The sequence below is a fragment of the Sycon ciliatum genome, chromosome 4 (genome assembly GCF_964019385.1).
Source record: "Sycon ciliatum chromosome 4, ocSycCili1.1, whole genome shotgun sequence".
NCBI lineage: Eukaryota > Metazoa > Porifera > Calcarea > Leucosolenida > Sycettidae > Sycon > Sycon ciliatum.
In genome coordinates, this window is record NC_088646.1 from 21,842,951 (window position 1) to 21,869,257 (window position 26,307).

General features: G+C 45.4%; 1 protein-coding gene and 3 non-coding genes across 4 annotated transcripts; all 4 read left to right on the top strand.

Annotated features, from left to right (window-relative positions):
- Positions 1 to 107: 107 nt before the first annotated feature.
- Positions 108 to 25,961, top strand: LOC135815026 (serine/threonine-protein kinase Chk2-like). The gene is made up of 18 exons (XM_065328250.1): positions 108 to 371; positions 3,002 to 3,117; positions 3,503 to 3,546; positions 4,174 to 4,208; positions 5,225 to 5,290; positions 5,754 to 5,806; positions 6,678 to 6,718; positions 6,932 to 7,025; positions 7,535 to 7,591; positions 7,908 to 7,972; positions 8,759 to 8,858; positions 10,441 to 10,479; positions 14,824 to 14,871; positions 15,343 to 15,509; positions 19,799 to 19,914; positions 20,469 to 20,554; positions 23,722 to 23,859; positions 25,027 to 25,961. Exons 1-18 carry the CDS (start codon positions 227 to 229, stop codon positions 25,129 to 25,131), a joined length of 1,515 nt encoding a protein of 504 aa, XP_065184322.1. The 5' UTR covers positions 108 to 226; the 3' UTR covers positions 25,132 to 25,961.
- Positions 11,151 to 11,222, top strand: Trnaw-cca (transfer RNA tryptophan (anticodon CCA)). Its single transcript has one exon. It is a non-coding gene; the product is annotated as a tRNA-Trp (tRNA).
- Trnaw-cca (transfer RNA tryptophan (anticodon CCA)) lies at positions 14,487 to 14,558 on the top strand. Its single transcript has one exon. It is a non-coding gene; the product is annotated as a tRNA-Trp (tRNA).
- Positions 15,969 to 16,040, top strand: Trnaw-cca (transfer RNA tryptophan (anticodon CCA)). The gene has a single exon. It is a non-coding gene; the product is annotated as a tRNA-Trp (tRNA).
- Positions 25,962 to 26,307: the final 346 nt, after the last annotated feature.

Genomic DNA, 26,307 nt, shown 5'->3' on the forward strand with positions numbered 1-26,307 from the left:
CATGTAAACGCCTCGGCGGCTCAGGGCCCAGTTTTTGAAAAAGACGCGAAAACTCTGAGGACACGTTTTGCAAAAACTGATGGTTTATGAGCATTGCATATTGCTGTACATGTACATACTCAATTCATTTCAATAAAATAATACTTTCCTCCCAGTTGACAAAAGCTTGAGAGCTAGCTCCGCTGTGTTTGGTAGACTATAAGCTCAGCAACTGGAAAGCTTCGTTATGTCGGAACCCGAGACGCAACCGACGCAGGATGTCTTCTTTCTGAATACGGAGGAGTACGACGATGATGAGGTCGATGGTCCCACAGAAGATCCGGTCTGGGCTCGACTCTTTGCCACTGGCAACCACAATTACCCTTCACTGGGTGAGTGATGAAAGTATGCATGCAAGAGTAGTGTCACTTTTGAAGATTTAGCTAGTGCAAGTGCTGTTGAGAGCGCTTACTTACATTCGTGTACGTCTGTGCACACGTACCTCAGTAGGCTGTGACTGCACCAGTAGTGCCAGATAATGTTGCAAAATCCATGGAAGTACTGATATTTGTGCGCGAATACTCACACCATGTCCCATCCAGCCCGAGAAGAGCAGCACAGCCGATGGTTGAAATGCAGCAATCTCTCTACTATTATCAAGAGTATAATAACCCCCCAAGAGCGTGCAACTCCTGATACCCTTTCTAGTATGGGTTCGCCGACGGCGAAAACTCACATTACGCGTGGTGCAGTGTCCCAGTTGTACGTTTCCAGCCCGTTTCTAGCGAGCAGCAGAGTAATAATAAAAGCACTCCCTGGCAGAAACTCACTACGCGTATGCAACTCGCCAGCATAATCATGGCAGTTTTTCGGATTGCGCGCACGCTATCCTAGTTGTACGTAGTACGAAGCGTTTCTGAGACACGTGATATGACTATGAGCCAGACAGGGATTGAAATGATAGTCAATATGGTTATTTATAAAGTAAAAAGGACCAAGGAACTACAAGTTACACTATAATGTCCACTAACACCACCAGCTACTAAACAATCAGCTCATGCGATAACATTGCACGACACTGACCGACGGTACTGACGTTCTGCAACTAACTGGCTAACAGCTCTAGCACATCTTGGATGCGCACTCCAACAGCCTTCCAACTTGGAAGGTTCTAAGTTATAGAAATAACATAAGGAGGGGAAGGTGAGCGCAACCAAGATAAGCACGAGCTGAAAGTTTCAGCTGTGAAGGATGTTGGCGGATGTTCATGCGTGTTGTAGAACGTCAGTACCGTCGGTCAGTGTCGTGCAATGTTATCGCATGAACTGATTGTTTAGTAACTGGTGGTGTTAGTGGACATTATAGTGTAACTTGTAGTTCCTTGGTCCTTTTTACTTTTTATAAATAATTAGTGTTTAAACCGAACACGGATTCTTCGAACGAATAATCTATCGAATAATTTCGCCCTCCATCGAACGAATAATCTATATTCTATCATACGCATGATGGCATTTTTGAACACTTTTTCAGCACTTTTTAAAGGGGAAGTATACCCTAAAATCAAATTTTCACCAGTTGTAGTCTTCTGGGTGCTGGGTCGAATGGTCTTGGTCCGAGGAAGCTGCGACGCTCCCTTCCTACTTGAATCCCAATCGAACTCGCGCACTTCCACCGAAACTGGGTGACTGCGCCCTACTAGATGGGGATTTGTATGCAAAATGTCACTAAAAGCGCCATTTCGTTCTTATAAAAGCACGGATGACCGCGATTGGCCCATATGTTGTAGTCTTTTGGACGCTGCGTCGACTGGTTTTGGTCCGAAAAGGCTGCGATGCAGCGTTCCTCCTTTATTCCCAATCGAACATGGTTGAACAAGCGGTCACGTGCTCCTGGATGCCCAAATCACCTGGTCACCACGCCAGCAGGCGACAAATTTCACACCAAGGTTCAACTCGAGTTCAACTCGAGTGACAGGAGTGCACCCAAAAAAGGTCAAACAGGCTAGTAAGTTGTACCCTGCAGGCACGGTGACCAGGTGACTGGTGTACGCAGGAGCACGTGACCGCTTGTTCAACCATGTTCGATTGAGAATAAAGGAGGAACGCTACATCGCAGCCTTTTCGGACCAAAACCAGTCGACTCAGCGTCCAAAAGACTACAACATATGGGCCAATCGCGGTCATCCGTGCTTTTATAAGAACGAAATGGCGCTTTTAGTGACATTTTGCATACAAATCCCCATCTAGTAGGGCGCAGTCACCCAGTTTCGGTGGAAGTGCGCGAGTTCGATTGGGATTCAAGTAGGAAGGGAGCGTCTCAGCTTCCTCGGACCAAGACCATTCGACTCAGCACCCCGAAGACTACAACTGGTGAAAATTTGATTTTAGGGTATACTTCCCCTTTAAGTAGTTTTTAAAATATTTTTTTGCTGATTTAATATCGGATTTTGTTATGTGGGGGTGCAAAACCGGTTAACCTGTACCGCCAAGAGTACATAACCCCCCAGAGTGTGCAACGCTTGATCCAGCTCTGCATAGGGTCTTGGTCGAAAGTGGTCAAAGACCGAAAATCACATTCACTGCATCCATGTTTCCCTCGTATGGAAAGAACAGAAGTACATGTACATGTACATGTATTACTAGATACCGATAGGAGATTAAAAACCTTGGAGGAGAAGTGATTGAGAAGAAATACTACGAGCAGATCTACGCAGTGCAAATATCAGTAGGGTCAGCACTGAGCATAGATCGTTTTTTTTTTTTTTTTTTTTTTTTTTTTTTTTTTTTCGATTTCTGATAATTCCTACGACTATTCGATTATTCGTTCACCCCACGAATATTCTAAATTATTCGATTATTCGATTATTCGTTTCAACACTATAAATAATCCTTGCCTCTCCATCCAAGTTCAATATGGTTATGTGGAAGTTTGTAGATAGTACATTTCTAGATGTGCACGATCGGATGTCTGTTTGATCTTGTGTCTCTGTTTTTTGTGTATCTATATGAATGTACACTTTCAGAGCTGAAAGAGGATGAATATACGATTGGCCGCCATCGAACATGCGCTTACGTGTTGGAGGACAAGACCTACACACATTATCCGTCTTTTTCCAACTGCCATTGCCGCATCTTTAGAGTAGGTGTCATAGGAAATCCAGCTAGTTTCTGTGTGTGTACAAGCGTGTGTGTGTGTGTGTGTGTGTGTGTGTGTGTTGGAAGAAGGGAAGAGCTGTCCCTAGGCTGGTTTCTCCATGATCATGAAGTATAATAAAATATTGCTACAGAGCTTCCGGCCATAGACCACTTTGGTGGTGACGGGTGGAGGATGTAGAATGTGGTATCATGAAGTAGGTTTGTACATTGTGCAATCCTGCATCGTGTTGTGTGCACGGGCTCAACAAAGTGGTATGGGGGCGTCGGGCTCTAGTGACATGGATCAATGCACTATAGACTGCAGCAGATGCATCATAGTTTGTATACTCGTTCTTTTCTCTTTCTTTTTTTTTTTTTTGTCTGCGCAGGAGCATGGAAAGACTGGCTACACCGTGTTCCTGGAGGACAAAAGGTGACTTTCCGGGTTTTTGCTTTTGTTTTGGATTGTTCATTACAGCCATGCCCCTTGAATTGTTCATTACAGCCATGCCCCTTGAATTGCATGCAGTGAAAGTCGGTTTCTACGGTAGTGTCAGATGCTGAAGAATGGGGGGGGGGGGGGGGGGGGCAGAGTTGTACTTCAAAGTAGGCAAGTCCGTTCTTGTTTTTCATGTACTGCAGTCTATGTGCAGTGGAGTCACCACCGTGTACATACCGGTGTATTGTACATGCAGCTTGTGGAAATCCTTGCCTGCTCGTTCTTGGGTGCTCGGCAATGTAGCTACCCTCTTCTGGCCGCATCTGCACCATGTTCCTAGTTCGAGTGAATTAGTTTATGTGCCTACTGATGTCTTAGTGTGCTTGCAAGGACTGTACGTATGTTGTACAGCGCTGTGTCGTCCTTTGTGGACGCATTGGCACAGAGCAGAGAAACGAGGCTAAACCTGGCAGCCATAAAAAAATCCCCAAGCTATTACGGATCGTGCTTCACCTAGTGCAACTGTATCTATTTGCAGAGAACATTAATTTTTACTGACGTTTTACTATAAAATGATTTATGATGTCATTTTGTTTTTCTATTTTCCTTGTCTAAACTCAGTGCGAATGGAACATTTGTGAACGGTGACAAGATCGGTAAGGCTGACGGTAGAGTGTCCAGTGGAGCAGCAGAGTCGCGCTTGTGTTGCTCGGCTCCATGATGACACTGCCTAATTTCTGCTAGCATTTGCCTTGAGTTGTTCGGCAATTGTTTGTCTGCATGGCTGGCACATGGCAAGGTGGTGTCGTCTTGTTGCAAGCCACTCTTTGTCCAGAGGAGTTTGCTACCTGCAGTGAGCTTCACCGGCATATTACAAGACTTCACGATGTTTGAAAAAATAAATTTATTTTTGTCAAACCTCGTGAAGTCTTGTAATATGCCGGTATTATAGTTTGAAAAATGTTTCCAATCGGTGCCGGTTCTCCACTGAAGATTGTCACAAGAAAACGAAGAATTCCTTTTGACTACGTTGCTCTGTGTGTGTGTGTGTGCTGGAATGACGGCACAAATGATATTATTCATAGCCTTACGAATAATGCTGTAATCAGTTTACTGCTTCGGTCTTCCTTCAAGTGTGCTGATGATTCCTGATGTTTGTAACATGAAAGCGAGCGAGCGAGTCGATGTCTATCTCTCCTTTGTAAGCATGGTACTGTAAAAGCAGAAATTTGGTGGTGTAATATTTTCGGTATTCTCCAAAATCGGCGGTTCGGCGGAGGGAAATTTTCGGTAAACCCGCGCTTCAGGTAAGTGTACTAGTACTATACCGACATTTTCGGTGTGTTTTATTTCGGTAAAAATTTCGGCACAGAAGTTACCGAAAATAAAACACCACCGAAATGTTCTGCTTTTACAGTATGTGTTTATGCTTTGATAATAACCAACCCCCCAATACAATGAGAAGAAGGAGAAATACAACTAACGTGTACCGTTACAATGCCCACCAGCACAGAAACCTAATGGAATCGCAGGCAATCCTCACAGCATTTTGAAACACTTGTAACCGCCCAAAACGCATGTGCATCATAATGGTAGGTTCTCATCATGTGTAATATACTCCATCTGGTGATCTCAAGGTCTGTGTGTTCCCTTTTGTGCTGTTGCCGTACAGGGAAGGGAAGGAAACAAGTTTTGAATGGTGGTGACGACATTGCATTTTCGCTGAAAGAGAACAAAAGTAAGGCCAGTTGGATCGGCTTTGGCCTCTGTATTCGAGCGAAAATTGGTGCCATTTGATGCTGCTTTGTATTCATGAACAGGATGTGTTCTTAGGAATGACCAGTTGTATGGAATTTGACTTTTAAAAGTGACTTTGTGCCATCCTTGTTTGCTCTGTGGAAACTTGACCGGGTGAAAATTAATGCCAGTGTGGCGGTAGTATTGGTGGCCTGTGTGCTGTGAACACTAGTTGGAACATGAGTATTGTGCTTCGGTTATATTGTGCTTCTGGACAAGCGTCCTACATTGGTATTGTTCTTTCAGTACCGAAAAGTACTGGTGTCCAGTTTTCAAGCCAGTTCTGCATTGAATGGAATGCTGCTGATTCGATGTATCCGTGCCTGGTGATATTTGTGCGTTTTGGCACTCGGCCACTGATATGCATGGCGAATGTCATCCCCATATGTTTGACTTGCATCCAGTGTTTATTTTCCATGATATGGCTGAGAAAGAAGGAGCACTCAAATTGCCCGAGGTAAGAGGCCAATGCATGCACATGTGTCTGGGAGTTGTGATACTACAAATTGTAGTAAGTGTCTGACTTATTGTTTCTATGCGCTTTCCGGTGGTTCTGTTGTTGCTGGAATTTCTTGCTTGATTTGTGTGTTGGCTGCACTCTTGGTCTGTCAGTGCTTTGCCCGTTCCGCTCCTTATTGTCCCGAAACAAGTTTACAATACACGTAGGAGCAAATGTACTTGTATCGGCTAGAAACAGTACAAACTTCAGGCTCTAAAGTCTCAACCGCCAGCTTTAGGACTCAAGAATTTCACAACCCATGTTTTTGCACTTTCTTATCAAGTGATGTGCAGACAACTAGAACCAATGAAGTGTAGGAAATAATAGCAACACAACGGTGGTAACCTTTACAACAACGTGATGAATTAGGTGAAGAAATAGGAAAGAAAAAGCATGCGAAATATGAAAGGGGGAATAAGTGAATGGTGAGAGGTGAGGCTAATGAGGCAAAAAATACATGGTACAAAGTCAAACACCTAAGGCACACTACGTAAAGCGGTGGTAACTACTTCAGAGGTATAACATTTTTCTTTTGTTTACATGGTGATGATGTTTGCGCAGAGTAAATATGTACAGCTACTAACACTTTTGAATGAGTATTGTACTTGTATTGCAGTTTAATCACTTCTTCTGTCCTGGTGTGTGTCTACCTGTGCTTATCATTTTGATACTCATTCACTGTTGGTTGCCTAGGATGTACCATGTCTTATTGTTTTGACTCTTGTCCTATGTATGCCGGTTCTGCCAATTTGACTCTTTTCCACTACCAAATTACCACTGCGGATCCGATCATTCAAATGTGACTTCTTCATGTTGGTCTGGTCTGCAGGAAATGTCAAAGCAATACGTGCTCTCCAAGACGCTTGGCCGGTAAGTTCTGTTGCTTGCTTGGCTTGTGCCAGTTAAATCTTCTTCCTTCTCTCTCTCTCTCTCTCTCTCTCTCTCTCTCTCTCTCTCTCTCTCTCTCTCTCTCTCTCTCTCTCTCTCTCTCCCTCTCTCTCTCTCCCCCTCCCCTCCCCCTCCCTCTCCTTTCCTTCAGTCCTTGAGGAATGGTCTGCTTCGTTGCTCACTTTGTTCTTGTAGTGGTGCTTGCGGAGAAGTGAAGCTGGCGTTTGATAAGTCATCCGGACGAAAGTCGGCTGTCAAGATCCTGAGCAAACGGAAGTTTTCGATCGGGGTGAGCTGGCTGGGCTGCACATTCTCTCTGTCTCTCTCTCTTTCTCCTCTCTTCACTCTCTCTCTCTCCCTCTTTCTTTCTCTCTCTCTCTCACTCTCACTCTCTCTCGCTCGCTCGAAATAGGAAACAAAACCAAAATTACTCTCTGACCGATAAACACTAAAAGTCGATGTTGTGAAGGAGAATGGAATGTCATTTGTTTGAACTTTGCTGAATGAGTTTGCGCCTGGCTGCTGTTTTGAGTGACAGTCTAGGAAATATAAAACAGAGGCTGTGCAGGTAGAGTGGGGTGGCATTGTCTTCCAAAGTTGGTTTGTTTGTAGACATCGGTGAATGTTTGGTCAAAATACATTTGAATTCGCATTTGAAGGTCAGTGAGACTATCATACTTTCGTGAGCGTCACAAATTTAAAACATAATGAACAGGTCAATATTTGTGTGCTAGCAACAAAGACCATTTTTAAATATGTCAAATGCGAAAGTGCTTCTTTGTCTCCCCTCTTTTTCAGCCATCAGTGCCAGCAAATCTAACAGAAGAGGTGCGCATCATTCAGCGTCTTGACAACGTAAGTTCTTTTCTTTTTTTTCAAAGTGAAGCATTGGTTGGCCATAGGTGCCATGAAAGTGTTCTCAGGATTTGCTTTACGCCATAAGCTTTTTGTTTGGAGGGAGGGAGGGAGGAGAGAGTTATCCTACTAATGAGTGCAGCCTGTACTGTAGGCGAGCCAGTTGTGACGAGGGGGGCCGCAGGGTCTTTGGTCCGGGGAATCCTTCTGTCTGAGGGATAGTGTGAAAGCATGTCAGGATGACTTTCTGCATGACCAGCAGCCATGTTGTAACTTACTGTTCAATGTTACTTCTGTTTGTTCTGTTTGCTTGCAGCCTGGTGTAATCCGTGTGGAGAACATGTTTGAAACGGACAATCAGCTGTTCATTGTGCTTGAGCTGTGAGTTCATTTCTGTAGATTGGTGGTTAGCAGAGCATAATTCAGAGTTCACTGTACATTGTACAAGTCAGTTCAGTGTGCATGAGCAGGCTGTACTGGCCAGTTCAGTGTCCGCGAAATCTGTGTCTGAGGTGCGTAGCGCAACTCTGCGTGAGAACGCGAGCAGTTTGACATACGCAATGTGTTGTGGAAGCATATTTGGATAATCAGAATATCCGGATGATTAGAAATTTTTCCCTGGCATTTTGGGGTTCGACTTATTAGGATTTGACCTGTATTACGAAGGTTAAGCAAGACAAATTTCGCGTTCGTGTTCGAACTGCAATGAAAGTTGAACTCTGTGAGGAAATTCACTTTTTATGATGAGGATTAGCTTTTTATGTTGAGGGTAAGCAAATAGAATTCGCACTTGCATGACGTTGACAGGCTGTACTTGTGTGCAGACAGTACAGCGTAGTAAATTTATGACTGTCCTGACACGATTCCGCGATTCGTGTTTCGACTGCTTTTCCGAACGAAAAATGCGAGAGTTCGAAATCCAGTTCGCAAACCGAAAAATGTTAGCAAACTCGAACGTGAACTTTGTGATGCTAAAACTCCATATTGGCTGCCGCATTGTCTGATGGTGGTCAAGCTTGCTTTGTCCGTTAATTATAAAAAAAGTGCTTACCGACCTTCTGAATCCAAAGGTCCTATTGTATGGCGCTAGCAAGTCTTCAACAGGATTTCACCCGAGTTTGTCATGCTCTGTTGTGTTTACTACTGTTCACTCTCTTCCGCGTGCAGGATGGAGGGCGGTGAGCTTTTCGACAGGGTTGTGAACACAGGTCGCTTTGAAGAGCCGTTGTCCAAGCTATGCTTCTACCAGATGGCCATGGCTGTACAGGTAGGACCGGGTGACAGAAGAGTTTAGGATGTTATAAGCCTTGTAGTGAATTTTCACATTGCAGGCATTGTTTCCCAAATGACCATCCAGGTGATGACTTGCACGTGGCCTCGCCCAATTCGCGTCTCCAGCCCAGTACACGTGTATGGACGTTGTGTTGTTCTGGCAGTGTATCACTATTACCATGAGTACAACAGCAGCAAACCGTGTACTGTCCTGGGGACGCCAAGTTGCTTGCACCATTGTCAGGTGTCTATGATATCACACTTTGACGGCCTTTGGCAGATATAATTTTGTCCTAGTCAGTAGTCACACGTAGACATCAAACTGAAGGGATAGAATGTGAAGCGTGAGAATGTTCACATTCTATACACTCACTAGGTGGAATTCCTGCTAGTCTGTCGACATAGATCTGTTCGATTCAGATTGGTTCGATTTCTTCCTCTTGCCAAGCCTTTGTGTGTCTTGCTTGAATTGAAATGATCTGGATGTGACGGCATCAGTGCCCCACTGCACGCACCATGACCCATGCCCGTGCTGGCTACTCAATACTCTTGGAAATTGACATTAATTGTATTGCATGCTTGCCAAATCACCATGCCAATTCCCATCTGTTCTATGTGGTCTCAAGTCCACGAGCTGTGACTCATGTAGTTATTATTATAGGTGTATGACTTGCAATTTCAAATTTGGGCTGCATTCGATTGTAGAAACTGGATCCCGATCCCCGCCGACCAGATCACTTCGATCTGACGGATACAATCGAATGTGCACAACCGATAATCCGTTTCAAGGCCTTAGCAACCGCGTTGCTACAGCTCATCCCGTAGTATCTGTACGCGTTGCGGTAAACTCTTGACCTAGTGTACGCATATTGCGAGTTTTGAGTAGATACGAGTCGTACTATCGAAATGAATCCGTCGAATCCGTCGAATCCGTCTCTGGGAGGTGGGTTGACTGGATCCGAATCCGTGCTCTCGGGATCCGGATTCGTACAATCGAACATGCACAAATTTGGCGAATCCGGGTCCGGGGCTGATGGATTCGTACAATCGAACATGCCCTTGGACTTCACGGAGAATTTCAAAGTTTTTAGGAAATTAGAGGCCACATGCCACGTACTGCTCTTTTCTCTCCGAAACTCAACACTTGCAAGCCAGATATGAAAGAAAGAAAAAATCATCAGTCACACCACCAGGACTCGAACCAGGGACCTTGCTATTCGCGAGCAATGCTCTAACCAACTGAGCTACAGTATGACTCTTATCCACAGTGATGGTAAATCTATCCTTCTTCGATCAATTCATATCTGGCTTGCATCATGCTGGCAACTCACACCAATCAAGAGGGCCCTCGGCCATTCGCTTGATATCATGGGGAGCGCATCAAACTATGTCCACTGCGAGCAAATACAAATTGCAATTTCAAATTTGGACTTCACGGAGAATTTCAAAGTTTTTAGGAAATTAGAGGCCACATGCCACGTACTGCTCTTTTCTCTCCGAAACTCAACACTTGCAAGCCAGATATGAAAGAAATATGACTTATTGTATCTTCATTGCTTTATGTTGTATCATTACAGTACCTTCACAAGAATGGCATCACCCACAGGGACTTGAAGGTCAGTTCCCGTTAGATTAGCTCACTTGTTGACAAGTGCTTGATGACTGTATGGTGTTTGGGTTTTGTGACCAGTCCGAGAGCAGTCTCATTGAGGTGCCGTTGTCTCGAATTGTTGCTATGGTGAAACACAGCCTTTTCATTCATGTGCTATTCCAAGGCCATAGAACTGTAAATATGGACCGTTGCCACCATTGGAGGACTTTCAGGTCGTACAGAATTGATCCGAAACGAACTATTTTGATTGTGAAAATCGAGAGGAAAACAACACGATTCTGCTTCACTAACCAACAATGTGTAATGGCCTTTTTGTCATGGGGTCGCGATCCACGGCAGCCCTGGAAAGTTTCATTCATAGGCCGGTCACAAATGTCTGAGTCTGGCTTGGGTTATTTGGTTCAATGACGTAGCACGAAATGAGTCACTTTCAGTTCGTCTGTATCAGAAAACCCGGGAGAGAACACGCCACTGATTTCTATGAACCCCATTCGACTCAAGTTGATACCCATATTTATTTTAAAAACCAACTCCACGTAGTACATCTCAAGTCATAAGAACTGAAGACTTTGGACTATCCCCCAGACACACGTCTTTTCTGGGAGTCTGCTATCCGTGGCTGTTGTGCTTCACAACTATTTACTTGTATTCACTGCAGTTCCTGTGATTTCAGCTGACTCCGTGGCGCAACGGTAGCGCGTCTGACTCCAGATCAGAAGGTTGCGTGTTCGAATCACGTCGGGGTCAGGTTCACTTTTTTCTTTCTTTTTTTTCCCGAGCATTAGGCAGAGATGATACAGACCATAGTCGTGAGTCGTTCAGCGGACTCAATTTCTGCGGGCTCGACTTGTAGAATGTCGCAACAGGCTTTAAGGAGGCTCCAACCCTTTGGGGGTGATTTTTTTTCTTCATAAACCCTCTCCTTTTTGTGGATGAGTGTGCTCTATATCATCCCATGTTACTCCACAAAAAAATTCAGGGGGTGTTTCCGCGGAGATAAGGCTGTTTGAGGTGTATTTCTAGGGGTGGGTGTATTTATCGATTTCAGCCTAAATTTGCTTGTTTTGGGGTCATATTTCAGATTTACCAGTTGTCTGGCTTCTCTTTGTGATTGCAAGTCCTTTCACACATCACAGTGAAGCATTTGAGCAAGAACATCTGGCAATCAGCATTGACTACTCAGAAAAATAGTAATTTTGGTACAAAAATGAACTTCGCAGAAATGCCCGTCCGCAAAGTACAATTGGGTGCACAGCTTCATATTTTCTTCATGGACATGCCCTTTTTATTTTATTTTTGGGATCCTCATACTTCATAGAAACTAGAAATATATAATTTTAGGGGGGTTACCGTGCATTTTAGACCTCCAAAAATAAAAATAGGACCGAAAATTGGCCGATTTTCCACCATTCTTGGAATTGCTATTTTTCAGGTAAGGTGATCATTCTATGCATTCCTTGTGGTATTACTCCAATTTTTTGTGTCAAAAGCATTGAATGGTCCCCCAGATTGTTATAGTATACATGGAGACTAGATGAGGCCATGGTTCCTGGGCTTTTTAGCCCTTGATCTGGATATCGGCATGATCCATGCACAACGTTATTCATGATCCAGGCCAAGGCCTACTGACCCTGAGCACAGTTCAGACCAGCTTTGCATCACAACTCTTGCAATAGTTCACTCCTAGTATTTCTCATAAAGCAACAGGCAAAGAGCTTGAGGAGGATAACAATTATTATTATATTCTGGGGGGGGGGGGGGGCAGTTTCATGTTTGTAGTACATGTACAATGTAGATGCAGGTTCAACTCAATATTGGCAATGAACGACTGCTAGTAATCAGTGTAGCACCCATTAGGTATAATCATACACTATTCCCAATAACATGGAACAACCACAAGTGTATGTGGGTGCATGCGCATTGCACACATTGATACATACATGTACGCTTACATGCACATGCTCACAAACAAGTACCCCTTGCACACACAAATACACGTACGTCATATACGCGCACCCGCAATAGCATACACCCACATGCAAAATGCATGCTCTTGAGCTTAGTTACCATATTCTGCTGTCCATGCACTTGTGCACGCGTGCGCGCGCACACACAACATGCACTGCGCGCGCGCGCGCACACACAAACAACATTTAGGCTCACACGCGTGCCTGCGTATGTGCATGCACATAGTGCTTATGGGTAGAGGTGCATGCATTCATCATAATAGAACTGGTGCGAGTAGTGTAGGAATATTTTCAAATCACTGGTGCTGTACAACACAACATTTACAAAATACTTCACACTCTGACAATAGAGAATAGCACTGCAAAACAACATACTCAATTTTCAGTGCTGTATTTTATTCAAGTGGACGCAGGTGATGACTTACTGCTGGCGACGTTGGCAGCTGACAGGTCACAGCTTTCGTAAATAGCCCAAGTCACTGAGCAGTAGTTCACCAACGATTTACCACTCACTCAAGACTGCAATGTTTTCAGCGTAGGAATATATTTCGCCACTTGAGAATTAGAAGTGGATCCACTTACCAGAGTCTGTGCACCCACTTCAGTCTCTCTCTCTCCAAAACGCGCTTACAGTAGGTTTTGGTCCCTGGTGTTACACAGCCATCGAGACGCTTGGCTCCGTTCTCCTTGTTCATTTTTTCGTCAAGCAAAATTATTCAGGATCTCGAGAAATCGAGCTGTAAAGTCAACTTCTTGCTCACACCAGCGATGCTTTTGAAAACATGCCCTGATACCCACTGACACAACGGAGGAAAAAACAACAGGAACCTCGATGGGGCCCAGGGAAGACTACAGGTGAAGAATGAAACAATATTCTCTAATAAGACTGTCGATCGCGGAGTTCAAATTTTAGTAAGTTGAGATGGGAATTTCCCAACTTTTCGCACTTATCGGCAAAAACAAGACTTTTGCCTGCAAAAAACAGAGCGCCAGACCGGCTGCGCAGCGCAGAAGGTTGGAGCCTCCTTAAGGAGGCGTTTACTGGTTTCCTCATGAAGGACAGGAATGCCTCGGGCTATGAGGCTTGTGGCACGCTTCGAACGGTCCAGTTCTTCTGCAACAGCCTCTGCCAGGGACCCTGTCCGTTGGTCTGTGTTTAGAGCATACTGTGTGGTACGCTGTACCCGTACGGTGCTCTCCAGCGAACCGTACTTCCTCTCTAGTTCCGCCATCCTCGATTCGAAAGATGCAAGCTTCTCTCTCAAGCTCAGGTTTTCGGCCATTACGGACTCCAGTTTTGCCGAAATATCACTAAAAATCTCATCCACTTTCTCTCTCTCTCTCTCTCTCTCTCTCTCTCTCTCTCTCTCTCTCTCTCTCTCTCTCTCTCTTTGGTATCCCTCTGCTCCCGCCGAACTTGCTGGAGAAGCGAGGGAACGTCATCACATTGATGGCTGTCAACCTCCTGACGAATGCTGTCTGGAGGGGCGTTTGCAGACGTCTTCCTGCTCTGCCGATCAGGTGTATTCCGCAGTGCCGATCCCAGACCTGCTGATCCTGACTTCCCAATAGAGGTCTTCGTGGCTGAAGGCCCAGGCATAGTACTATGAATGTCGCTCAAAACCAGGACAAAGCTACAAGACGAGCACTTTCTGAAGAGCGGAAAAATATGCAACCTGACCCTGGCAGTGTACTGCACATAATTGGAGTCTAAACGGTTGGAGTGTGGCGGTACCGGACCCTCTCTGCAGAGCCGGCTCGAAGGACCAATGTTTCGGTGAGACCCAAACAGTGCTACCTTGACATGCTAGCTAGAGCACTGACACGACCACGCTCTGGTGGGTGCTTTGCCAGACAGTCCCTTTGCACTGTTTGTTCATGGAACCATGTTGTGTGATGTGAAGCTAACCCTGACATTGCAGCTCTGGATGGAAACGTGCAGGCAAATTGTACACTCTTTTGTACTGAATTCTACCATGCCGGGCCGGAGACAGACTTGCCGCGGCGCCGACTTGTATCAATGGCAGTCCATGGATTTTCAGCTGACTCCGTGGCGCAACGGTAGCGCGTCTGACTCCAGATCAGAAGGTTGCGTGTTCGAATCACGTCGGGGTCAGATTCCTTTTCTTCTTCTTTTTTTCTGCAGTGACATGACTCATGTTTTTTACACATCCACATACATGCACCCACTCAGGACCATGTGCTTTGGATCTATGTGCTCAACGATCGTGCAACACGTCCTCCACATCAATGTGAAATCTTGCCATGGTTCCTTGCATGCGTGTGCTGTATGCTCTGTATTATTTATACTGGAGTGTGCCATGCATGTACTCTTACTGGACATGAATGCCGATGTTGTGTTGGTGTGTTCCCGTCTCCAGTGTGAGAATGTTCTCCTTGCTGACGATCGGAAAGAGACGCTTCTCAAGGTAAGATCACCGGTGAAGTGTCGTTGCAGAACTTGAGAATAACTGGGGCACTGGTACATGTGCCTGTGCTGCCTTGTGGTCATGCATGCTAGTATTTACATGGCTGTACTGTAGATATATGCATGGCACTTTTTGGTATATTTGAGCCACGTGAAGGTCGTTCAAGACTTATACTGAAAGACCAGTAATGTTAACGAACATTTAGTTCTATTAAACGAGTTAACGAAATTGAAAGAATCGTTAACGTTTGAAGTCGTTATATGCAAAACGATATGTGCATGTACAGTCATTTGCCGGTTTTGAGACAGAATTCGTTAGAATTTCACCTCGTTAACCCACAAAAATCCGGAGATTGTTAAGTTTAATTGACGTTAAAATATCTGGTCTTACAGTAGTAGTTCATGAGAAGATGACTTTGTTGTGTACGTACGCGATGGCACTCATTTCACTTTGTTGTTCTCTCTTGACCAGCTGACAGATTTTGGCCTGTCGCGAGTGGTTGGAGAGCAGTCTCTAATGAAGACGCTGTGTGGAACGCCAAGTTACCTTGCTCCTGAAGTACTAACAGACTCTGGCCTGGGCGGCGGGTACAGCAAAGCCGTGGACAATTGGTCCCTGGGTGTGATCCTGTTCATCATGTAAGTCTTTCAATATGCCTGCCACGATTGAAGCGTTATGATGATTGTGGTAAATGGACATTGCTAGCTCTGTTGGTGAACAGGAGTGGGGTTGTTGGCTGTTGATGCTGTGAGTGGTTTATATATTGCTTGTAGAGTTGGGTGTCTGCGTATCAACCATTGTTATGACAAGTAACTGGCAATTTCCAGCAAAGTCGATGGACAGCCGCCACTCAATCTCTGCCTGAAAGATGCATCTGTCAGCTTTTAAAAGTCTCTTTGCTCACGCATGGTTGGCTTGTGGGCCCGGAGATTGACCCAGTTCACTGTGGTCCGAATTACAATGCTGGTACCGGATAAATCGGTTTCGGGACCCGGAGCGTTCTTATTTGACCCTTGTTTTCTTGGAATGTCATCTGTCATGCCTGTCCGTCCCGGTGTGAGTGTCTTGGTCAAGACTCTGATAGGAGTATTTCAGCTGACTCCGTGGCGCAACGGTAGCGCGTCTGACTCCAGATCAGAAGGTTGCGTGTTCGAATCACGTCGGGGTCAGGTTCCTTTTTTTTTCTTTGACTGAATAGAAAAAGCACAGGCTGTGAAACACACTGACTCATGTTGAGTGTGCGCGATCATGTTCTTTCATCTCTTTTATTATTTATTATTGTTATTATTGTGAAAAAGGAGAAGGACAAAATGTTACGAGTTATGACTAACTGTCCACCAACGTAACCAGATCTTATACAGTCAGCTTGGAGAAGTGTTGGAGCTAGGTGTCAGATCACCGAATGTCTCAGTACTCCTTGTCAGTTTTGTGCCATTTTGTCGCACTCGCTTGGCTCGCCATCCGAGTTGAATTATTATTCCCGTAGCTATGCAAAAGACGTTACTTCAGTAACGTCTGGCGCTAGCCAGGGTTCACACAGCTTTAATTCCGTGTTTGTTTGTGCCATCGGCATGCCTACGCTATCCCGTACCGTACCATCAAGGACAGCTGGCCACAATATTCAAATAGGGCTTTCAAATGCAAGATCATAACGTGAAGCAACTTACTTGGAAGAATAAGTATGTATGCAAAGTGTATCGGGGGAATGCATGCAGGGCGATAGTGCGGGTTCGAATCCTAGGTTATGTGTTGAAAAACATAGGAGAAATGAAAATTTATAACATCCCTAAGCTTTTTGTTGCCTAGGTCATCAAGGTGGTAGACGGTGTTGTATTAGGCCGCGGTCACACGTGAAAAGCTTGCATCGCTTTTGCGGAGGAGAAAAGCGTAACTACCGCAGCCGCTTTTGCTGAATACACGATGCAGCGGTCAGACGTACATGCACTGTATTCCTCAACACTCCGCTTTGGCGGAGAGAATGCAAATGCAGCACGTACACGATGTTCTTGTCCGAGTTGAAGCGACCTTCGCTTGTAGATCTATCGTGGATCGCTATCGTGGATCGCTGACAGGCTGCTGAATGTCTCCTGTCAAGTACACTCGTGGATTTGGGGCACGTTCATTGCGCCCCAGTACGGGTGTATTTGAATATTAGTTTAGTTTACATCGATATCAAATTCAAACAGTTGAATAGCAGGGTATCGTTGCCTCCTCCATGCTTGTTGCCTCCTCCAAGCTCGGGGAGCAAAAGTCTCTCTGTCCCATAAGCTTCCACATACATGTACCAACTAAATACAAAACCATGCACTTCACACGAGCTGACTTGCACGAGTGGCCCTTTTCACGAACCCAGACAAAGGGATTGGTCTATTATAACGCATGTACGAAGTCACTAGATTACACCCGCACAACTGTGGCACCAGAGATGAAGGCGACAGCGCCAGACATCGATACGGTGTTGTACGGTATAAGGATGTCGTATAGCATGTCGTACAACAGTACGATGAAATTGTGGGAGAAACCAGCGATCGCTTGGGAACGATGAACATTGTATGTATGTATGTATGTATGTATGTATAACTCATAATCACAAGGTGATCGTAGAGGCATTGATCAGCGAGAGAATTGTGAATGATGTCTCTGAATCCAACTCTATCGTGTGCTGCATGAGAGAGAGCATGCAAGGGAAGACCCGTCCAACTTTTAATGTTAGAAATCCATGATGTCGCGGGCCTTCCTCTCGGTCGAGATCCAGGAGTTCATCATTGCAGGAAGGGCTTGGAGAAAACGTCATGTCTCGTAACATGGCCAAACCACGTCAACTTAACTTTCTTGACTTCGTTCGCTAGCCGCATCCTTGCTCCGATGAACATTACAACAGTCTTATTGTGAGTGATAGTCAGGCCAAGTTTCTGAAGATCAGTAGCGAGTGCTATCCCGAGCATTATGTTAGCATTACGAAAGCATAGACAGGGTGTGTATTATAGGAGACCCAAGTTGCTGAAGATCAGTAGTCATTGCTGATAACGTGCAGAATAACTAAATCCGCAGCCTCTTTTGCCGTCGGACAGGATGCGTATTATAGGAGACTGTAAAGTTATGTATTGTGCTCCACAGGCAACCATGCAATGGCATGCATTCGCCCGTCAGAAACAACAAGCACGCTATCAAGGCAAGGACATTATTGTATTATTGTATCGTATTGTATCAGTATGGAATATATTTTACATCCTTGGCTCAACCAAGTCAATGTATTACTACAAAGAGGCCAGAAAATCCGATTATAAGGAGATAAAAAGGAAAAGAAGGAGCAAACCAAAAGTATATGAAGTGAGAGAAAATAGCAATCCCCAGTAAATTCTGCGATTACTTTTCCCTAACTCATATTCAAACTGATTGAATCGTTTTTGCAATACAGTCTGACCTCGCTTATCCGGTCCTCTTTTATCCGGATCCCTCGCCATCCGGAAGAAAATCGTTGGTTACCGATTTACAGCATATGGCATGCTTACATACAGTATGTGTGTTCGATTATCCTGTTCCCTCGCCTATCCCGATATTTTTGTGGAAAACAGATGTGTGCGGTTAAGCGAGGTCTGACTGTACAATGATGTAGCCAATCAATGGAAAAAAATTCCATCAGTTCTAATAACATGCATGATGAGCTAGGCAAAAAAGCATAGCGTAGGGCCCTGAGCTTCCAAGCTCTCTCGTTATTATCATTTATTCATATTTTACTAGGGCAGTCCCCGCAGTCTTCTTACAGGGTGCCCTAGCCACGTGAAGATAGCGGAGTGGACTGCAGCAGGCAAGGATATGGTGCGAATTGCGGCAGGGAGGGAGTTCCGGCGGTCAGCTCCAAGATAAGATATAGAGTGATAGCCAAGCTACGATCTATGGGGCAGTACCAGGCCGAGCGATTCCTTCGAACAGGTAATTCTAGCAGCGCGGGATGATGAGACAGCACGAGGATTGAGAAGTCAGCAAAGTAGGGGACTAGCACGAGCATTTATGCATCTACTCAGGTGTACAAATAGATCAACTCACACGGCACTGCAGTCTATTGCTCTGAGAGATTGAAGGAAATCCAGGCCAAACTCCCCAGCAGTGAGTTGTCTTACCGGCGGCGAGCGAATCTTGCGGTGATTGAGCAAGACTCGGTGCGGTTTACTGCTGGCGAGCCTTCGTGGCTCGCTTGGCAAGTTGTACGCAAACTGGTCTGCTGAGCACAAGAGTCCCGGTTGATCTTGTCGCCTTCCTCATCCACTCCCCGGAGAAGGATGTTTGTTTCTCGACGGGTCTTGTCCACTTCATCAGCAACCAGCTGTTTGAAATTCAAACTAGAGGTTCATACAGGGTTCTGGTTTACAGACTTTGTACCGTACTATTCTACAGTTGCAAGTCACTCTGCCAGTGCGGCAAGCTTCGTCCTGAGTTTAGCATTTTCGGCCGTTATTGCTTCAAACTTGTTGGAGATGTCGTCCACTAGCCTGTCCATGCCGCTCCGCGTCTCTTTGCTGTTCTTCATCAGCTCGTTGAACATCGTTTGAAGGACATCCGAATCGTAGGCGGAGTTGCCAGTGGCAGCAGTCGAACGCAGAGTGTCCAGGGGTGTTCGTGAGGACAGCAGGGTTTTTCTGCTCGTAGAAGCACTCGAGGATCCAGGTTTGAGATAAGGACCAGACACACTGGGCGGCTTGCCCTTGGTCGGGAGGCTGCTTTTCATCGTTGAAGACGGTACTAGCTAAACAGAGTCTGAAAAATAGGCAAGATGGGTGGAGCGTAAGAACTTGCATCCGACCCACACAAACCTCATGCCTTTTTCTCTTTTGTTTCTTTGAAAACTGCAGAAATTGATAGGTGATCCTGTAGTGCAACATGTCTTGTAATGAACCATGTGCTGTGTGTCCCGTTGATTGGTCTGTAGGCTGGCGGGATATCCTCCCTTTTCTGACGAGATCACGGACATGTCAATGGCGGACCAGATCAAGAAGGGTCGCTACAGCTTTCCACAGCAGTACTGGGGCAATGTGTCACAAGACGGTAGGCTGCGGCTCTTGTCCTACGGTGAACTTGTCATAAGCAGTTATTGGAAGGAAGCTGCTTTGTGTAATCATGTGTATTGCAGCCCCCCCCCCCCCCCTCCCTGCTGGCTTCCTAGGGAGCACTTTTGGAATATGAAGTATTTTTTGTTTTAGAGGCCAAGCTGCAATAACTCTTACCCTGATTCCCCCTTCTCTCTCATTCTCTTTCTCTCCTCTCTCTTTCTCTCTCCCTCACTTTCTCTCCCTCTCTCTCTCTCTCTCTCTCTCTCTCGCTCTCTCTCTCTCTCTCTCTCTCTCTCTCTCTCTCTCTCTCTCTCTCTCTCTCTCTCTCTCTCTCTCTCTGTCTCTCTCTCTCTCTCTGTCTCTCTCTCTCTGTCTCTCTCCGTCTCTCTCTCCGTCTCTCTGTCTGTCTCTCTGTCTGTCTCTCTCTCTGTCTCTCTCTCTCTCTCTCTCTCTCTCTCTCTCTCTCTCTCTCTCTCTCTCTCTCTCTCTCTCTCTCTCTCTCTCTCTCTCTCTCTTTCTTTCTCTCGATGCTCTGTGCTTCTTCTGCAGCAAAAGAACTGATACGCAAGCTGTTGACCGTTGATCCAAAGAAGCGTTTCTCCATTACTGAAGCGTTGGACCATACGTGGACCAAGGTATGAGATTGGGGCTGTGTGGAGTTGTGTGCTGCTTATGGCAGAGCTGTGCATTGACTTTGACAACATCCTTTCAGGACATCACGCATAGCCTCTCCTGTACACACCTATTCAAGTTATTCTTGTTCCGAAAGCTATGCAAAAGACGCCTAGCGCTAGCCAGGGTCCACAGCGCTTTAATTCGCGGTGCGGTCGGTAGGGCCGTCATCACGTGACGGACCATGCCTGGCGCTATCCAGTATATGTCCCGTAACGTATCGGCAAAGACTGCTGGCCACATGTTGAAATAGGACTTTCAACGGCAGGATCACAACGTGAAGCAACTCGGTAGAATGTGTTTGTATGCGAAGTGCATCGAGGGAATGCATGCAAGGCGATAGTGCGGGTTCGAGTCCCACGTTATCTTTTGAAAAATATTGAAAAATGAAGAAAAAAGCTATAAGAAAGTTTCTTTACTCCGGTGCTTGGAACCAGGCAGCAGTATGGTATCAAGAGTCCTTACGGAGCAGTATGGTATCAAGAGTCCGTAATCTCAGGCGAAAGGGCGGCTTTGGGGAGTCTACGGGTTCATCCACACTTGGGCGGTTCTCGGCAAAGTTCAAGGCATGAAATCATGTTCGACTCGAGTGAATTTGACATAAAGCCCAGGGCAAAGCAGAAAATTTACAAGCGCAACGAACGTGTACGTCATGTTTGACGTAATGTTGGAATTCCGCCGCGCGGATCCCCATGTACAGAGTTGCACACTCTTGGGGTTATGGACTCTTAATAATTCTACTGAAGTAACTACTTGGTGGAATGTACGTACCTGTCTGGGAGTTTTGAGTTGTGTATCCATGTGTGTTTATGAGCTAAAGTTCCTTTTTTTTTAGCTCGTGTTCGAGCTGATAGCTGAGAACTTTCCAATGGGAATAGACCTTTCGATTGCTCCATTCTGTGTAGGGAAAGGCGGGTAACCAAATTTTTTTGAGTGCCTGCAGGATGCACTGCACAATCAGGCGGACGAAAATTAGGAACGAGGGGGCTTGAAAGCCCAGGAGCTCTCGCTATCTCTTAATTTGCTAAATCCTATATATAGGATTTTGGTCATATTTTTCAACTCAAATGGGTGTGGCATGAGCATAGGGAAACGTATGTGACCAATTCTTCCGCGTTAGGTCTTAGTCGATATGGAGAGTTGAATAAGATTTTTTTTCAAATACTAACATCTAAGGCTCATCTCCTTGCGCAATATTTCTAAGGCCTGTGCCCTATTTTTCGAATCATATATATAGGATTTGAGATTTTACTGGACCTTGTTTTATCCTTAAAATTGGTAGTTTCACGACGGCATGTGCGATATGTCGTCATGAAACCACCCCGTGCCACACCTGTAATGTTCTTTTGCACATTCACTGCTTCAGTCCTTCCCATGACACCAGCTGAACAATGCTGCTCAAAATTCCAATCCTTGCTCAAAATGGGTATTTATGATGTCCTATGAATCTAAAAAGTAAACATTCATGCCTCAAACATATTTACAGCTTCTAATAAAACCATTATGCTCTTATTTATGGGTCATGAATGACTCACGATGACCAATAACAACGGCATAAAGGTCACGCATTTTCAAATCCTATATATAGGACTTTTGCCCAGCAAATTAAGAGATACTTTGTTTTTTTCAATTAGGCCACCCTTTCTTTTTTCGTTGTTTAACGTCCGCGCCCGCGTACCTTTTTGCCTCCGACCGGAAAAAAAAACAAGGAAGTAGTAGTACCTATAATATGCGAAGTTGTAAATACATGATTGTGTAGTTTCACAGTGTGCCGATCATGACCTTAAACTTATAATCTTGCCTCCCGGGCATGCCTTTGTCTTGTGTTCTTTTTCTTTTTTTGTTGGCTTTTAAATATCGTACGGTTTGTGTCCTAGTAAAAATCCAGATGTAATGAATTCATGACATGCTAACTCCATGCTATGTACCTGTTTTGTTGGATTCATCAGGCATGTGCTCCAATGTACCATCAAAGAGTGTTGTTCTATGCCTGCAAGTGCCGTTAGACCCAGAAATATTGTATATATCACATGCTTTACTGGTCAAAATGTTTGATTGGGGTTTCCAGTTTTTGGAATGGGCTTTTGTTTTTTTTCCGCCCTCCCGCGTACCTTTTCGCGAAAAAAAGGACGTTAAACAATGAATTAACAAAGGGTGGCCTTACCTAGGCCATCATCATGTGTGTTATTCGAACTATCAGTTCGAATAACACACATGATGATGGCCTAGGTAATTGAAAACAAAGCATAGCGAGGGCTCCTGGGCTTTCAAGCCCTCTCGTTTTAAGTCTGAAGAAGGGCTGAGGCTTCCTGCAGCTTCTTGTTTAAATCAAGTTTATATCAGTTTTGGGGATTTGAAATGAAAAAAAAGAGAAAAAAACGAAAACTGACTGCCACCACCGTGACTTGATCCAGGGACCTTTGCTATACTGTAGAACGGGTAATTTTAGCGACTATTAATTTTAGCGTTTTCCCATTGTCAACCGGTTAGCGACGTTTTATTTTAGCGATTTGCAGCGATTTTACTCATGGATCACCAGTGCACTACTCGTAATGTCTCAACCGATTAGCGCCTTGAAACTTTAGCGACAATGAGTCGATCGCTAAATTCGCTAGGGTTTTTACGTCGCTAAAATTACCCGTTCTACAGTAGTACTGTACTGTGAAGGCCAACAATGCTCTACTACTATGCTATGGTATCGCGGGCAAAACCAAGTGTGTGCGTATCTTCATCTGTATCATCCAGCAACGTTCACTGAGAAACTAGCTCTGTGTGAGTCATGACACTATCATAAGCCTGAGGGGCTGAAAAGGGAAAAAAGTCTGAAAAACAAAGACTGTCTCCACCAGGACTCGAACTAGGGACCTTTGCTATTGGCCAGCAATGCTCTAACCACTGAGCTGTGGTGTAGCAAACAACGGTTGTTCAACTTTTTCTTCAGACTTTGAAACTCACACTTCCTGCAAAACTACACAGGCTGGTGGGACGCAGCCCTCACTGTACCCACACACTTGATGCACAAACCAGCACGCGGACACTTTTCGCCGTGTTACTGGACAGTGGCTTTGGTATCTGTATCCAACTCTCTGTTTGCACACTCTGCTTTGTGTGTTTCCTTTGTGCACATCAGGATGAAGGTGTCATTGCCAAGGCGAAGTCTCTGATGTATCCATCAGTTGTGTCTTCAGATGACAATGATAGCTCCCTGTGCACGGCTTCCGGGGCGAGCAAGAGCACGAACAACGGCAGCACAGCAAGTACAGCTACGGTAAGATGACATGCACACATACCTTAACATGCACACACATGCACACATGCACACAGGCCCACGCATGCACACACTTACCTGCTCCTGTTTCTGTTCCACATTGCCTCGAAGGTCACATGTCTCTCGGAAAAGAGAGGGGAAGTCGTTTCGGGAAGACAAAAGAACATTCCTCGTCGCACACACGCACACACACACACACACACACACGCACACAACAGCCGTATCCCGTACACTAGGCTTGGGTTTGCAAGAACACAGAGCCCAGTAACATCCAGCCCAGGAGAACAATAATAATTGGAAAATTGAATCTAAGAACGCCAGTTCAAGGAATAACAACGCAGCATAGAATTTTTAAGAGCAGGCTAGCCTGAACTGAGCTAGCCTGTGCTTGCTTTAAAAATCCTGTTCATGGAAGCCCAGGTCTGTGAACCATGTGCTCTCGTCACTTGAAGCACTGGCAACAGCATTGTTTTCCGTATATCAAGTGCATGGTGCAATGTACAGTAGCGCTGACGAGATAGCACTTCAGTGAAACATTCATCTCAATTACTCTTGCTAGTGTTGGTCGAACACAGCTCTTCAGCTTTCCTGGAGCAGTGCGTTGGGTTGTATGCGAGTGTACTCTTCATCACAGACACTACCTTGCTTTTTAGTGGTCGGGTGATGCGCTGCATCGTGTGTTAGAGCAAGGATTGTTCAACAAGATGTGCCTGGCTGCATGTAGTGTTTCGTCCTGATAGCCATGCCTCACGAATCTGCCCAGCAGTCAGGTAGAGAAGCCAGGTGTGCTGGACCTAGCGGCTTTTGATTTTCGCCTTGCATGCCGTTTACTGGCCCGGGCACAAGCCAGTACATGTACTCCGCAATCCCCAGGTGAGGCGTTTGATTGCACTCTACAGCAAGTCCACATGAAATCCCCGGAAGGATGCATATGTTTGCCAGCAGTTTATACCTATGGTCCCGTTGCTCAACTCCTCTCTACTAGTAAGTTGCATACAGTGATTGGCTGTCACGATGGCCAGAGCCAGACTGCACGTGAATAGTACCAGGTCATACTGTAGTTGAGTATGCTGGGTGGACTTTGATATGATTGTGTGCTCTTGTGTGTTGTTCATTATCATCAGTGTAATGCTGCATGCTCCCTGCTGTATTGTGTGTGCTTTACAGGTGGCAGCCAAGCGTCGGTCTGATCCAGCTGATCCAGCTGATGACGCGGCTGAACCGAGCGCAAAGCGACCCATTACCCAGGCCGAGGGCACAGAATCCCTGTGAGACCTTCACCGCTCATCACATCGCACCGACGATACTCCGAAGTCCAAACGGTACTGACTGGTGCTGGTGCAATCCACAGCACTGTTGCTATGCGTTCAGGAGCCCGCTGGTGATGAAACGCACCCGCACGATCAAGCTCATCTGGCGTCAGGCGATTGATGCAGAGAAGCTACGATGCGCTGCGGTTGCAATATATACAGCTGCCAATACCACACGGAACAGCATGCCGGTGTGAGCACGCTCCTGACAGCTGCATTCAGCAACGGCAGTGTTGATCAACCTGTACATACACGTGCACTCAAACGCCTAGTCTCTTGGTGTTCCGAACAGAATATATCTTCGAACGACCCATCCCTGGATACTTTGTACAATTCTCAGCCTTTGTTTTTCTTGGCGTGAACTTTCTTCAATAGTAACACTAATAGTTTCCATTTTCCTTTACTCTCTTTGCCGAGCTGTAGTTTACTCTCTTTGCCGAGCTGTAGTTTGGCCCGTTTGCCGTAGAAAAGTTACGGTCTTTTTTTCTGTTGTCCGCTCTCAAGGTGGTTTTTAATGCAAGTAAGGATTTGTTTTCTTGGTAGCTGGTCTACCTTGCCAGGGGGTTAGGCTACTTTATATGTACCGTAATCCAAATGTTTTTCCTCTACTCTGTGCGGTATTGTGAGTGGGTTGTATTTTTGAGCTCTTGTCTCCTGTATTCGTTTTGTTGGTGAAGCATTCTGTACTCCGCTTGGCAGGTGTGTTGTGCTGTGCCACTGAACTGTATGCATTGTGTCATATCGCGTGTCGTCCTGAACTGTGCTAACATCATGAAATTGTAGTGAAGCTGAGGACGTGTGCATTGTGTGCATCTTGTGTAATGCAGGGGCGGCGTTATGTGTGTGTGTGTGTGTGTTTTTGTTGTTTTAAATATACGAAATAGTAGTTTTAAATATATATGTAATTAAAATAGAAGAAATCACATGGAAACGAGTTATGAAGCAACTATCCTGCAACGTCACAGACTGTAACAAGATAATAAGCAGTGGGAAAGTGCGATAACAGGGCACCAAACTGACATGCTACTCACTAAGACATTCAATCTGAGACCTAGCTCTCACACACCTCCAGTGGCAAACCAACAGCCTTCCAGCTTGGAAGGTTCAAGGTTATGGACGGGTAGGACCAATGAGGGAA